Source organism: Gadus morhua, chromosome 1 (assembly GCF_902167405.1).
Source record: "Gadus morhua chromosome 1, gadMor3.0, whole genome shotgun sequence".
Taxonomy (NCBI): Eukaryota; Metazoa; Chordata; class Actinopteri; order Gadiformes; family Gadidae; genus Gadus; species Gadus morhua.
The window spans coordinates 18,770,126-18,786,351 of NC_044048.1; the positions used below are offsets into that span (position 1 = coordinate 18,770,126).

At 43.1% G+C, this 16,226-nt stretch overlaps 1 protein-coding gene across 2 annotated transcripts in view; it reads left to right on the top strand.

Annotated features, from left to right (window-relative positions):
- LOC115549668 (glutamate receptor, metabotropic 4) overlaps window positions 1–16,226 on the top strand; it is a 143,258-nt gene that overhangs the window by 100,150 nt on the left and 26,882 nt on the right. For both annotated transcript variants that reach the window (XM_030365006.1, XM_030364996.1), the window contains exons 4-6: window positions 10,801–10,936; window positions 11,786–11,940; window positions 12,347–12,487. In XM_030365006.1, the coding sequence (XP_030220866.1) occupies window positions 10,801–10,936; window positions 11,786–11,940; window positions 12,347–12,487 (432 nt within the window). The remainder of the gene's footprint in view (window positions 1–10,800; window positions 10,937–11,785; window positions 11,941–12,346; window positions 12,488–16,226) is intronic.

The following is a 16,226-nucleotide window of genomic DNA, read 5'->3' on the forward strand; positions in this document are numbered from 1 at the left end:
TGGGGTACGTCACGACCAGCGATGAAGAAGAGTGGCAATGCAATAAAAAATGTGAAAAGTCGACGGCAGATCATTTGCAGACAAAACTCACAGAGCACAATGCAGGAGTCTGAGAGTTGTTCAGAGCTGGAAGCTGTGAGCCATGTAAGGCAGTATCAGTTTTCACCCTGATGGAAAAGATTTGAGCTCTGCTTTTGTCATTTAACATCTTCACCTCTGCACTTTTATTTCCGAGGCATTGCAATGGACACTGGCTTATTTTGCAGTTTTGCTTTATAGTGATTCTGTTTGATTAATATTGATGTTCGAAAAGCTTTTTACTATCTCTAGCACCCAGAGTAAGAGAGCAAGCTAGTTGTCCAGTCTGTTTAAACCACAGGGGTCCAGCTACTTAATCACTGTTAAGTAACCTCGACAAGGGCAGTCGCCATGAAGGAAGAGAGAGCAGGCGAGAGGAAGAGGGGGCGGAGCAAGCAAGAGGGAGAGGGAAAGAGACAGAGACAGAGAGCGAGAGCGAGAGGGAGCGAGCGAGACAACAAATGAATATTGAATTCCATTAGGCCAAGCAGTGCGTAGCGCTTTATTTCAAAATCCTCCGAGAGAGGAAATCCCTCTTTAGCCTGCTGACAGCTGCTCTTTGGGCTAGGCCTCATTAAGCAGCGATGATGTCTGTGCAGGCCTCCAGGAGGCTGAAGGAGATATGAGGTGAATTGAGTTGACAGGGCGTCTGGCCCACACTCTGCTACTGCGTTCTCTCCTTTACAGAGCAGCAGCCTGCTGCCTTCACGCTGGCTGCAGGTAGGACAGACAGCACCAGGGGAACGGATGTGCCGTGTGTGCTTGTTTCTGTTTGAGTGGTTGAGGGTGTGTCTGTATGTGTGTCTGTGTCTGTTCTTGTGCATGAGTGATTGCGTATGTGTGTTTTGTATTTGTATTTGCATGTGTGTTTGTGTGAATAGTTGATTGCTCGCACACATGCGTGCATAAGTGATTGTGTGTGTGTAAAGATAATTGATTACTTGTTTTTGTGTGTGTGCATTTTTATGTGTGCGCATGCGTGTATGTATATGTCCGCAAACATTTACATTTGGGTCAGGGATGAAGACCACAAACTTGCCTGCATGCCTGTGTGTGTGTGTGTGTGTGTGTGTGTGTGTGTGTGTGTGTGTGTGTGTGTGTGTGTGTGTGTGTGTGTGTGTGTGTGTGTGTGTGTGTGTGTGTGTGTGTGTGTGAGTGTGTTTGTGTGTGTGTCCATGCGTGGAGAGAACAGCTCTATGTAACATCAACCTTGTTTACAACTGGCAGGCTAACGTTCAACACAACCGCCCCCAGCACTGAGTTTGCACGCATCTGTGTTGGGTTTGCACTCAAATTTAAATCTCTCTAAGCAGTGTGCTGTTCAAGCGGGTGGAAGGAGCCTACGAACATCAATGACTTGCAGCAGTGTGTGGCTGAATCATCAGCGATGTTCAAATCAACATATGGTTTGAATCATGCTAGGTATAATTCAATTCGATTCAATTTTATTTTAATAGCCCCTAATCACTGGTACAGTCTCAAACGGCTTAACAGACCATATATCTATGACACCCCCCTGACCCTAGCCCCCAAGAGGGCAAGAACTACCACAAAAAGTACCTTAATTAGGATGGAAGAAATCTTGAGGAGGAACGCAGACTGGGGGATCCTTCCTTCCAGATATAAAAAGCAACCGTTTCCACTCACACACCGCATCCCGGGCTCATTTACGTCTCATGTTGTAGGGCATCAGACACTGTCAACAAACATTAATGCTATTAACAGTTTAATCTCTTTCGGGATATAACACGTACGGTATGCGTTTCACAAATGGATATGATGTTAGACAGCATATGCAAGGCAAATCCACAGTTCACGCCCTTGCTTTGATAGCATGAAATCCCCATCAAACACGGCCCCACAACATCAAATACAGGCATAGCACAGCAAACAGGCTCAGGGAAAGCTACCAAATAGAAATTAGAGGGTGTAACAGAGCCTCCCACTAGACCAGCCGTCCTGCCATTCTCAATTGTGCCCAACACTGCATGCAGTGAAAGGTTAATATTCTCCAGCAACTCCTGGGCAATGGGACCTTCCAGGCCTACCACAGTTGAATCTTCCCTCCCACTCGCGCTCGCTGATTTGACAGCACCTTTGGCGCTCGCTGTGGCTCACAGGCAGCTGCAGTGCGCGGCGTTTAATCCCATTCTTCCACACATTCTCTGTGGGTTACAAGGCAAGTCTCACGCTTGTCAAGTGAGTCATTTTTTTTCAATCCCCGTGTCAGAAAGCACATCACTCAACGCTCCGAGGGAAAGTTTTTCTCTTTTACTTATGAATCATTTACCTTTCATACGAAACATCGCAGTTTTAATCATTTAGGCCTTCTGAAGTCGAATTTACAGTTGGCCCCGGGACCATTTTGTCATTATTTATTTATCCGGGACCTAGCAAGTGAAACCATTTAGAACAGAATACTGGAGAATGATTTAGATTAAGTCTCTTATTCTTCCTGGAAACAGTTTTCAATTTTGTCTATTACTTCTAAACCACCAACGTCATCACCCCAAAATTGGGTTGCAAGACTTGTTGCATTCAATAAGTTACGTTCCATATCAAGTTCCCAAAACAGTGAATACTGCTGATCCTAAGGATTCTGTGCACACACTGATACGTATCGACCTTCTTCTCGTCTTCCATATCAAAGTGCTGCCAACACACAAAAGGGATTTGACAACATCCCAGAATCCTTTACATTCACCTTCTGAGATAAAAGTTTATACGGATGTCTGGGTGGGCACAGAGGCACACCAAACATAAAAACAAAGAACAATGGATCCGTAATGGATTTCTTTTTAACATAATGGTGGGGAAAAGGCCATAACCAATGGTTTGGAGTCATTATGGAAAGGGATTTGCCAGGTTTAAAAGTACACTTAGAAGTACACATAAAGAGCTCAGCAGGTAGGTGTGGAGAGCAGGAAGCTGCGGTACTTCAAAACAATGTGTGTGTGTGTGTGTGTGTGTGTGTGTGTGTGTGTGTGTGTGTGTGTGTGTGTGTGTGTGTGTGTGTGTGTGTGTGTGTGTGTGTGTGTGTGTGTGTGTGTGTGGCCTGTACCCAAAAAAAAAGAAGAAGAAGTGTGTGTTCTACCTGTTAAGTCCCCAGATCTCCAGCAGTGAGTGTTTTCAGTCCTAGCGAGTGCTGTTAGGCAGCAGGACGGGCTGGGATTAGCTCAGGATGCTATGCTGCGGGGAGGCGGTTGCTGACGAGTTACGCTGCGGTCAGCAGGAATCAGATCCACCACATCTACCAGGGTGGTCACCATAGGCTGCCACGGCAACCACTGTCCAGTGGACAGGAAGCTCTCCCTTCAGCATGATCGTAGATCTGCCCCCCTAATCGATAGCTGCATTCCCTGAGTGTATAAAAGTGTGTGTGTGTGTGTGTGTGTGTGTGTGTGTGTGTGTGTGTGTGTGTGTGTGTGTGTGTGTGTGTGTGTGTGTGTGTGTGTCTGTGTGTGTGTGTGTGTGTGTGTGTGTGTGTGTGTGTGGGCGTGTTTTACTCTCCAATAGTCAGGAAGAGCCCAGCACACGGCAACAACGCATGTAATATCGAATAACGTCTGCCATGTTCTCGGCACCTGCTGGGAGCCCACTTTTAAGGGAAGATTATGTGTGAAATAACATTTCCTGTCACATGATGCTCTCTGGGGCCCCTAAGAGCGTCTTATGTGCTCTAAAGATAAATTGGATTTTCCCCCCCGGTAGCCGGGCAGGGCTGCTGACAGATACATTACTGTTACCCGTGGTCACTGTTTGGGTTAAGTAAATAGACATGCCAACACATGCTTACTCTTGATCCATCACCTCCAAGGCCGGCGCGTGTAGCAGTAGTTATACTTGCTGTGTTCCCATAGAGTGCTGTCACGGCCCCTTAGCCGGGTCATCCATATCCGTATCCAATGGATACCAAGCAGCACTACTGCTTGTAGAAGCCAATGCTTTTCTGCTAGTTCAGTTTATCGAAATCCTATTTTTTGTTGCTAATATTCTAATATATTATGCATCAATACAAATAGATATAATGTGTTTTTTTGTAAATGATTTTGTACGTGCATTCGATGCAGCACAGATTAGATTGAAGAGACCTTCTGGGAGGAGACGGCACATAGCCTTGGCTGGAAATCAGAAACGGCAAGGGGATGATTTACATCTGGTTTCCCGCTGCGTTATGTAGATATTCTGGGGAGTTTAGAATTGGCCATGGCTGAGGTCATCCTTGGCGGGAGAGGCCAAGCTAAATTGGAATACACTATGGGTGAAATGGATATGTCTGCAGGAAGTCTGCAAGTGAGGCCCCAAGACAGTTAAAGGAATCTAAAACAACACCCAGAAGAAGAAGAAAGAAGAAGAAGAAAAAGAAGTCAGTCGATTGGCATGACCCCAGTATCAGACTTCGTGGCTACAGTGGCAATGTTAATGCAAAAAATCTTAACAGCTTTCAATTACAGAGGATGGGACGTATACCTAGGCCAAGGAGAATGTGTAAAATTCATTTTAGATTGACTAACCTTTTATATAATTATATATAAAAGGTTAATATAATTAATATATATTTGTATATTATAGTTACAATTAATATTTCCACGACAGGATTTTAATATGTGTATTCTACAGTGGTGTTGAGCACACTGTTGGTCGAGTTTGCATTTTTGCCGTTACGCCCAAACACATCACCAGCTCCAGCAATCCGATTGGTCGAAAAAAATCATGGCGAAAGTTCTTGACCCGCCCCCGTTTGCCCGGGTATCCTCTCCGTCTTCAGACTTTAGATATGAATCTAAAGTCTAATCAGTGAGACTGGGTACACCTAGTCCTCAGACCGAGCCTTGTGTGTTGTTTCCCTGCGTAGGCTGCTGTGGATGTTAAGCTGTGCCCTCAGACATCTCTATCCCTCCCTCTGTGTGCCCAGGGCTGCCCATCACCTGTTACAGCTGTCACAAAACAGCCCCAAATCCAGTGGCAAAAAAGCCTCAGTCTATTAAATCGTACACAGGGCGGATATTGTCACAAAAAGTATTAATTTACCGCTGCTTCACATCGCCGTGACAGTAAACAGCCGCTAAATAAATAAATGTCAGTTTCAGAGCCCAGAACATTGCGGCACACTTTATTGAAAAACAAGGTTGTGTCTGTGTGTGTGTGTGTGTGGGTGTGTGTGTGTGTGTGTGTGTGTGTGTGTGTGTGTGTGTGTGTGTGTGTGTGTGTGTGTGTGTGTGTGTGTGTGTGTATTGTTTGCAACTGCATGCCCAAGGGAGCAGTTCTACCCACCAGGAGGGGTGTATCAAACTCCCTAATAGTCAGAGAATCTCCCCCAGAGCACATTGCAAAGCCATTTGAAAAATGGCACGGGGGACAGAAAGTCATTTTTTTCAAGCTTATGTTTATTTGATTCTTAACCGTCAGCAGGAGCAGAAACCACTCTTGCTCAGCTCACTTTCTGCTAACAATTCCCTGGTAAAATAATTTCCTAAATGTGGATATTTTTCAACCACGAGACACAGGGTTGCTTAGCTTACGATGCCTTTTCTACTGACTAAACACCCGCTCAATATATGAATCTATGCAATGCAGTTTAAACAGCATTTCATAGTTAAGTCATCCTCACATCCATAGAACTTAATATTTACTGCAGGGAAAATGAGATTTACAGCTACATGTCAAGCAGGTGGGAGTTGGAAACAAGCTGCTGGGACTCCTGCCCACTCGACTATTTGAACGTTGCATATTTCCAATGCACATTGTTAAGCCAGAAAACAACCCCCTTTCAATCTCTTGCCACAATAAGATGTTCATTCAGTGTTTTCACCCTATACGGCCCCTTCTCCACTAATTGGCTCGCTTCAAACGGGCTGCTTCCTGGCAGCTCCTTAAATCGTCCAGCCTAAACAATGCCCGAAATGGTTTTTCACTTCCTCAAGAACTCATTTGAATTCACAAAAGAGGCTTTTGTTTTCTGATTTGCTTTTTTGGGCATGAAGAATGATGTCACATATTCAAGCCTATAAAAAGTCATTTATTTCTTAGCCGCCCTCCCATAAGTACAATTTCTCAACACTTTGAAAAGGCTGGGTGCCATTTATTTGCCGTCTGTCTGCTTTCCTCTCCGAATCAATCTCTTTGCAAAAAACTTGTTGAACTGTCAAACATCTCCTACGAGGAGTTTGAAGAATGGGCTGCAGTCCAAAACTCTTATGGTTTGATTAAACATCTTTAGAACTTTATTAATCCTCAGGAGAATTGATACTGTACAATAGCTCTACTTAAGAAAGAGCAATGACAAAATATAAGGCAGAATGGACAAAAGGGAGCAGACTAACACATGGTGAGCGTGGACTGTGTTTCAGACTATAAGGAGACCCTACCTGAGTGCTTGTTAACGCCATGTTAACACAGAGCCTGAGCTACAGTGCGTATGGTCGCTCCTCTATTGAAACCGACTAGAATCGCAATTACATTTGGAAAAAGAAATGACGGGACATGTGGTGAAATTGCAATGGTTAGATTAAGCGGGAGTCATGACTCACCCGTGGGACTCACGGCAGTCGTACGTATGATCAAAAGCGACGACTAAGAGAAACCCCTCACCATTTGTCATTGTCACCTTTGTGTGTTTTCCCCTCGGACAATACTACTGGAACAGGACATTTCTTCCTCTTGTCTTTTTCCTGTGCGAGCAATTCTCAAGTTATTTTTCAGAAGAAAGGACTGGGTCCTGGTCACTCCAGACTGAGTCAGTAGGGCAGCATGATGCTAACGACGAACGACAACAATATGTTGTTATATTTTAATAAATAATAATAACCAATAATGGCATATTGAAGCTTGTGATTCTCCCCTCAGGAGCAGCTTCCAAGCAGGCAACCCTGTTTGTAGATAGCAGGGATTCATTATAGGGCTCAGGGGCACTTCAGCAGAGTGGATGTACTGTCGCCGGGGATTACGTTAGGGCCCTCAGACTGAAGGGCAGTGTGTCTGATTGCTAAATGTATACCTTCCTATCTGTCCTCCTATCACGACACCTCCCCCCTCTCCTCTCCTCACTCATTTAACACAGGGAGGGAAAAAACACCGGGAAAACACCCCCAAAATAACTATAATATTAAACCAATATAGGCAGGCTGGAAGCTGCTTAATTCAACACTGCATTCCCTTGATGTAGTTCTTTAAGGCTGTGTCGATCTCTTGCTCAGAGGGTGGATGTTGGACATACTTCACGGTTGATTCGTCCTTCATCACTCGAATGCCGCAGTCAGATACAGTCGAATCAATCTGTTAAGACGCAGGAAGGAATAGATCAATGGATTTTGTGGGATTCCTCTCTGTTGGTATTTAACCAACAGTCAAGGTATTCTGTGTGGAAGTTTATGTGCTCTTCTAGGTCAGCCTGATATATTCTTGGCTAGCAACCAGAAAGAATATATTAGCCTTGTAATAATAAAAAACAAGTACACAATCCCATCCCTTGAATGTGCTTTTAGACAGATCAAGCAGTGCAACAAGTGTCTCACCACATTATCCAGTTCTAACAACGGTGTGTTTTTGTTTTCCAGAGACAGCTTTAATATGAACTGTCTCAGGAATGGAGGTGGCTTTTTGGGATGCATAATAATTGTCTGTTCACTTTGCTGTATTTACGTTTCAGCAAGTCATCCTTACCTGGGGGTTTTCATTATTACTATTATTATAATTTTCCGCTGACGGTCACCCAATAAATAAGCTATTAATACCCAGGCAGCACCCCATGGGTGCCACGCCCACCTGAACCTATTATGGGTCCCTCCGCACAACCATCCGGCGAACGTGAGACAGCGCTGTGTAGTAATCGGAGTAGGGGCCTGTGTTGACTGGAGCAGTGTTCCTCCCATGGGTTTCAAATGAGGATAAAGCACAGCGTTTGTGGGGAAGGCTTCCAGGAGAGAAGTGGCCTGGTCTTAACACGCACACACTCACACACACACACACATTCACTGACACACACACACACACACACACACACACACACACACACACACACACACACACACACACACACACACACACACACACACACACACAGACACACACACACACACAGACACACAGACAGACAGACACACACAGACACACACACACACACACACACACACAAACACACACACACACACACACACACACACACACACACACGATTCATAAGTCGATCAAAACAAATAAATATGTGTAATTATAAGCAGATAAATTGACCCATGCAGAAAAGTAAACTACATTAACAGAAGGGCTTTCATCTCAAGACTTGATTAGACTAGATTACTGTCGTATTAATTGCAGTATGATTTGCCATAAAGATCAGTATCTTTATGGACATTCCCACTCTTCATCTCTTAGGAGTCTGTGGTCTTGTTAAGTCTTTAGTGATCTTTCTGGATGAGGATGGTAGATATGGGAGGGATCTGGTTAATAAATACTTGCTCTCCACCGAGCTATTACCCCTTTTGTTTTTTTACATATTAACTCCATGCAGGGTGTTAAAAATCTTTGATAAAATAGACAGATATAATGAGCTTGTGTTACCACGATAGAGTACTAAACATTTCCAGTAATGTAAGAATAAAAAGGCCCTTGATTGAGCCCCTTATTGAAATATTGCACGTCCAGGAACATTTCTGTAAAAAGAAAATGAAAAAGTTAACACGTTTAATGTGCCTGTGATAATTCTCTGATCACAGAGATAAAGGCTCTTTCCCGTTGACATCTATAACTACTAACTACCTACTCATCTAATAACATCTACACCTACTAACCTACCAGCAGCTTACCCACTTACTCAGACAAAAATGCATTGTGTAATAATGTATAGAAAGTAGCATTAGTGTTATCATTACACGTGTTAGAACTAGGTTTATTCCACTGTTGGCTCTGGTAATTCCTCGAGAAGGCCACGAAAGACAGGCTTGCTACTACTAGTTTAAAGGAACGAAAAGGCTGTTCCATCTGACCATATGTTCAGGGATTGGGGGAGCGGGGCACTAGCAAAGCAAAGACATAGAATGGAATAATTTAAACACCCCCGAAGACCCAGAGAGCAACTAAAATCGCAGTTGCTCAGCTTCTATAGTCCCAGTGTAGCTGACAATATATTACAAGCACACAGGGTATACTCGGTAAACAAACTTAATTCTAGAGATTCGCCAAAGACAGTGGGAATATACATTATCCATTTTAAATTGTCTGGGTACAGGCCAAGCCTTTTTTTTTCTCTGTACTTTTCCTTCCTTCAATGTTACAAGAGATCAGAAAACGCTAGCTGTGTGTGGTTGACCAACAGCCTCGATTGAAGGAGGTAGAAAATCAACCACAGCAACAACTCTCAAAATAACAAACAAACAGAGATGTCCTTCAAGCCAGGATATGGACCACTACACACAAACAAACCATTGAATCCCCGCCTGTGCAAGAATCGCTCATCCATTAGCCTGCCGATGCACAGGGCCTAGAACTGTCAAGGAATCACAGGGACATGATCAAGCATGAGACGCGGCATCATATGGCATCATATCTGGGCACGGGAAATAACCCAAACCCATTCCGGTTGGAAAAAGTGCAGATTGTGAGAAAGCTGCATTGAAGTATACACCGGCGGGCGGTGCGAAAAATCACTGGGGTGGTGCTGGTCGCCTATACAGGATCCCGGTGACTCCAACCAACGGATGGGGTTTTTCTTACACCCATAAGGAAAAGCACGTCAGCCCCGGCCATATTGTTCTGGCCTCGGTTCTCTTGCTCCAATTTTCAGTTTCCCCAACTCCACCTATTAGTTTTGTAAGGCAGACCTAGGCTTTGTTTTATGATCCATGGGGGGGGGGGTGTGTGTGTGTGTGTGTACCTGTGTGTGTGTGTGTGTGTGTGTGTACCTGTGTGTGTACCTGTGTGTGTGTGTGTGTGTGTGTGTGTGTGTGTGTGTGTGTGTGTGTGTGTGTGTGTGTGTGTGTGTGTGTCTGTGTCTGTGTGTGTGTGTGTGTGTGTGTGTGTGTGTGTCTGTGTCTGTGTGTGTGTGTGTGTGTGTGTGTGTGTGTGTGTGTGTGTGTGTGTGTGTGTGTGTGCTTGTGTGTGCTTGTGTGTGTGTGCGAGCACCCTGCACCAGAGAGATGTTGTGTAGTTGTTGCATTGATTGCTCACTGCGCTGGCTTTGCAGCAGGTCATGCTGGCTCATTATCATGTGCACACACTCTGTGGCGTATTGGCAGGACGCCGAAAGCATTCGCTGGAATTGTTACGTTGAGGGAATTATGAATATAAAATACAACCGTGGCTTCGTTGTTGAGCGGTGGACTTTTTATGAACTTTGACTTGGCGGTGATTAGCTTGGCCTCTGAAGGGAGCTCGTATTCACACCGTCAACATTTCCTTTTGTTGTTTGGTGCTACATAATCTCCAAAATATCAAAGAAGGTCATGGATTAAAGGCAATTATTGACTATGGACGTCATTTGGGAAATTGTTTTGTGCAAATAATACTCTTTTACACAAACTTGAAATAGAGTAGTAAAATTATATATTTGTATATTATAACATCATGGATTTACACACACAAACACACACACACACACACACACACACACACACACACACACACACACGCACACGCACACGCACACATTAGAAGACATCTATATTAGTTGAGTATTAATAGAGTATTTCCGATAATGACACATTTTCTATCTTTGGTCCGTCTCTGCAGGGGGTCTGTGCATCTCCCAGTCAGTGAAGATCCCACGCGAGCCCAGAACCGGAGAGTTTGACAAAATCATCCGTCGCCTGAGTGAAAACCCCAACGCCCGCGTGGTCATCATCTTTGCCAACGAGGATGACATCAGGTGAGCCCCCACCCTCACTCCTGAACCACAAACGCTGTCAACAAAACTGGATTGATCTTTTTAAAATAAAACACAGGCCTATATGTTTTGCAGCTTTTTTTAGTACTATCCGCTAGGGTTTTGTACAACAAAACTCCTCTATACACACACATCAAATCATATGATTATATTGTTCGCTATCATATTGTTACACATGACAATAATGGAATAAGGAAATGCTAGATCGGCATATGCTAGATGGGATAACAGATCAGCGTTTGGTTGGCCGGTGTGTCTGACAGGGAGCAGGCGGCAGCGGCCAGAGCTCTCCCCTGGTGGCGGCGGGGGCAGCGGTCCCAGGGCTCATTGACTTAATCCTGCGCTGATAGCCCGTAATAATGTGTGGATATGTAGTAATTACACAAAGCCGGGGGGGATTTCAGCCCTGCCTGCCTTGCCTCGTCCTTGACCCTGGTCAATGTGAGGAGGTTCAGGCACCGCGTGAAGTACAAAAGATAAACTCAAAGGAAGTTTGCGAGGCACGGTTCATAATGAGAATTGATAATCACAGCGCCGGAGAATGTATTGTGTTTGCCAAAAGGTCAGCCCTTGGAGGGGACTTGGAGGTTTGTTCTCTTGGTTTGGAAACTGTGAATCACGCTGGTGAACCTGGGAACAAGTTATTATTATAGTCCTTGAATAACACAAAAGGCTTGGCAAGGCCACATTTCTCTGTCAACCTCAAGCTGACCGAGAAGCTGCCAACAGCTGGAAAAAGAGCAATTACCACGTTTGTTATGGCACAAATCGAAAAAAAATTAACACAAAATAAAAAAGATTGTGTGCACTATTTTCTTTGCTATTTCATAGGAGACTCCTCCAGGCGGCTAAGAAAGCTAATCAGACTGGCCACTTCATCTGGGTGGGCTCAGACAGCTGGGGGTCCAAGATATCCCCCATCTTGAATCAGGAGGAGATGGCCGAGGGTGCCGTTACCATCCTGCCCAAGAGACAGTCGATACGAGGTAACCTTGCAGTTTTATCTCCTGCCATAGGCAAACCTATAGGGGGGGATATTGGGGGTATTTTTTTTCTATATTGAAGGCTTGGAAAAACATCCTTGCTTCTTATTTTGGGGATGACATGAATGAACCAACCACCTCCTCACGTAATGATGTACTCCCTCCACTCAGCTTTCAGCCCTACTGTGTGATGGGTTGATTAAACAATGGATCTGGATTTATCAAGGACCTCCACAGATGTTTTAAAACAAATGTAATAAATTCATCTCTTTAATAAAATTCTGTGTAATATTATTGCTAATCACTAGCTATAAAATGGTCAACTGCTGATGGGAAAGTACAGATATCTTTGGAGCTAGATAATTTATTAAACATTGATCCGTCCATCTCTGTTGCGTAATGTCTCTAGGTTTCGATCGGTATTTTACCAGCCGCACGCTGGAGAACAACAGGCGGAACATTTGGTTTGCTGAGTTCTGGGAAAATAACTTCCAATGCAAGCTGAGTCGCCATGCACTGAAGAAAGGATCTGGCGTCAAGAAATGCACAAGTGAGTGTGAGACCCAAGATGACACTGTTGGCTCTGCCGGGTCATAATGTGATTTCATTTTAAAAAACAATGAATTTGAATGAATCATCTCTTCTGCTGTTGTAGCTCCAAATCAGAACAAAAGAGCAGTTATCGAGATGATAAACGTTAAAGAACAATTCAATAGCCTCACCTGTCTTGCTAAAAGGAAAAAATGATCTGCACAGCTACTGTTAGATACTCTGGGCAGGTCCAAACATACTGAAACTGTCTTCCAATTTTTGAAATCCAAAGAAATGCCAGCTGTGCTCTGACAAGTCTAGTCTAGGCTGATGTAACCTGGCAAGTCATTTGAATCACCTGTGTGAGATCCCATGGTTGAAGTAGTTTTGAAAAGGTAATGGTAGACGTTAGTCTTTTCCCCCCAGCAGCCTATAGTTCATCAGGCTGCATCATTAAAGGCCATTGATTCCTTGTGTTCATTGGGTTTTTTAACTTAAGTGGCAACCCAGGAGACATCCTGTACTAAACCGGACTTAAGCTCTTTGTGGCTAAATGCCTTCCTTCTTGCAAAGTGCAAAGAATGTGGAAAGTTGTAACTTTTTCCATGCTCCACTCTCATGTTCAATTGACCTCATTACTGTCTTTGCCGCAAGAATGAGTTGGGTTTTATCTAAACTATGGAGCCACCCAGATAGTGCATGATTAGAAGCCAGTCGCAGTACTGCAGATGCTGATGCCAAATTGCATTGGCACTATTAGGGTTTTTGCTCTCAAACGGCAATGGCTGTTCCCTGCTGTCAATATGCAACACCCTCAAGTCCTTATTAGTGTCTTATCCATGGTATAAGTCAGACCTGGTATTCACCAAGCCACAGCGGGCCTGTAGTCATTATTACTTCAATTTGATGTTGCCTTCTTCTTGTTTGCTGTTTGACACATTGGTTTGAGACTGGTTCTGTGTGTAAGACCTTCGAGTTCCACCCCAAGTCGGTCGGAGGTTGTCGTGATTGAAATGATGGTCCTCTGACTTCAAGGTCTTTTTGGGGCATGATGTACGCACGGCATACAAATTCACAAGTCCTTCAAGCGACCTTAGAGTCTTGGTTCCTGATGCAGTCAGTTTGGGTTTGAAAATATGGCCTTTCATGTTTATACAGTATTTGACATGTTTTTGCCATAACGTAGATCCCAACCCATAAATAATGGACCTAGATACACTAAATTCAGGATTGCTTATCTTATAACCACACAGGATAATCTGTATCAGGGATTTGACAGTGTGGAAAAATGTAATGAGATTAAGGTCTTGTAAATATCCATTTTTGTGTTTGACAGAATTACACTAAAATGGCCGACTCAAGAATGTTTAGGCCTAGAAATGCACAAACCAATACCGGCTTTCGTGTTAATAGATCACATAATATCAATGTAAACATGACGCTGTGTCCTCAAACACCTTCTGAGAATATAAAATAGATCAGATTACATAGGATCAGATTAGATTTGATTGCATAATTTGAGTGGCAATTTGCCCCAAACACTAAAATATATCAGTGAAACATCTCAAGCAGATAATTCCTATTAGCGTGTGCCTGGGGGAGTCACAACACACTGTATCAAATACATTAATACATCATCCATGTAAATCACATTGTTTACATGGAGTTTCTATTTGATGATTCTACGTTTCACTAATCCACCACAGCATTAGAAATGTAAATTGTCTAAGACCACTATTCCCCGTGTATGGTTGCACATTATAATCTTAAAAATGTGTTTTATTAATTTAACAGTTTCTGACATTTTTGTCATGCACACATTATCTTAAAAATTAAGGCCAGAATAGGAATATATAAGCAGCATTTTTTGAATACATAAATCATACATTTAAACGTGGACGAATGTAATTTTTGTACTTCAGCTTTTTACTCCATTAATCCCAAAATATCTGAATTACAGAGTTTCTCAAGAATAAAGGCACCCATCCATAACTTAATCCATCCATGACTTAATCCATCAAGGGGATTTTTCTATATTTATCTTTTAATTGTTCCGTAATTTTTCAACCTGGACCCTATTTTCCCATAATTTTGTCTCTAAGTGACTAATACGGACAACCTTGTTCCTTTATTGAGGGAGAGCACTTTTCAAACACAGCTTTCAACCAAGAAACAGATAGGGCCTAGTCTTTGTACATCCTCAAAGGGTGAATTTTCTGGCAGGCTCAGATTGTTATTAAAACTGTCTGACAACAAAATGGAAGAAACCTTGCTCAATACTTGACCAAACAAAAAAATAGCTAAAGCCCCTAACACCAAAAGTGCTGAAAAAAAATCCAAAGCTATCCTTATGGTGTGAAAATTATACAGAACAACTCTATCTGCAACTCAAGCCACCAGAGGTTCCTAATGAGACAACGTACTTGGTGCAGGTTTAAATGTGATTAACACAAAGTGCGTAGATACCACACAAAAAAACAACACAACAAGAAACTTGTCATGGTTGATGGATACAAATGTTTGCCATTTACCATACTTCCCAGCAAGTCCAATTTAAACTAAAGGGTTCACATAGGCTATGGGAAATGGAACTGTGTGTAACTTAACTTGGGACTCAGAGGATGCCCACCTGAGGCCATTCCCTTGTAATATAACCAAACTATTTGATTACTTCCAAACATTAAAGGTTCACTGGAAAATGTACAAAATGCCTCTTGGCCAATGTAGCCCAGCGAGGACTGGGCAGCAATATGCTACCTTTAGGGCTTGACCTGTTGAGTTGGAATGTAAGGAAACAAAAATCTAATCAAAAACATGAATCAAGGGAGTAAAGTATTTTAAGTATTTTAATGGGGATCAGAGAGGGGATGTTACTCAATGATTATATAGCGCCTATATGCTGCCTTTGAATCCATTATGTATAGGAGGTCAACAGATTGACACCAATATAATATAGTATATAATTAATACAGATTATCTTCCTTCTAAAGCAATTCAAATGCATTATAATTTTTTCAATCAGTATTAAGTCCCATTAAAACCACATTAAGCTAACAGGTGTCTTGCCCCTTCCTGCTGCTTTGAACCGTAACTAGGTGAACATAGACTGCGGCCTATATTTAAACATTGTTCAGACAATTTACAGTTGAGCGGCCTACATACAAGTGCGGCCTATTTTCGAAGGTCTATGACCAAAATCGGGCGTGGTGTTTGCTCTGTGATGATGCCCCGTATTCTATACTAACACCTTTCAAAAAGTTTGAGACATGGTCAATATCCGCTTTGTGGTAATCCCCCACTGGCACCAAACAAAACCCTAACCCGTTAAACAAGTTACCCAACAATAATAAACAGGCAGCTAATTGGGTAATAATCTCAGATTCCGATTTCAGAATAGTGCTTTTCTTCGCATGCTCTTGAATAGTGCAAGTGCTGCGGTGCCATTTAATTGAAACGTTGCACAATGTATACACCGCCTTTTAAGTTTTATGATCAAAGCAGTGTGACTTCATTGGAACTTAAGTGGGTCGTGTATCCAAACAGATCACTGACACCGGCGCCACCGTACAGACGCGTGATGACTTCCAGCGCTCCTCGAGACCTTGCCACGGATCGCAGTAGTGTCAATACCACTCATTATTAACAAGTGGTAAAAATATATTACTTTCTGGTTGCTGTCTTGAGCCCTGCATGTAATCCTTTGACACTAACCTAGCAATCACACAGAAATCCTTAGATATAAACAACACAGGGATTTC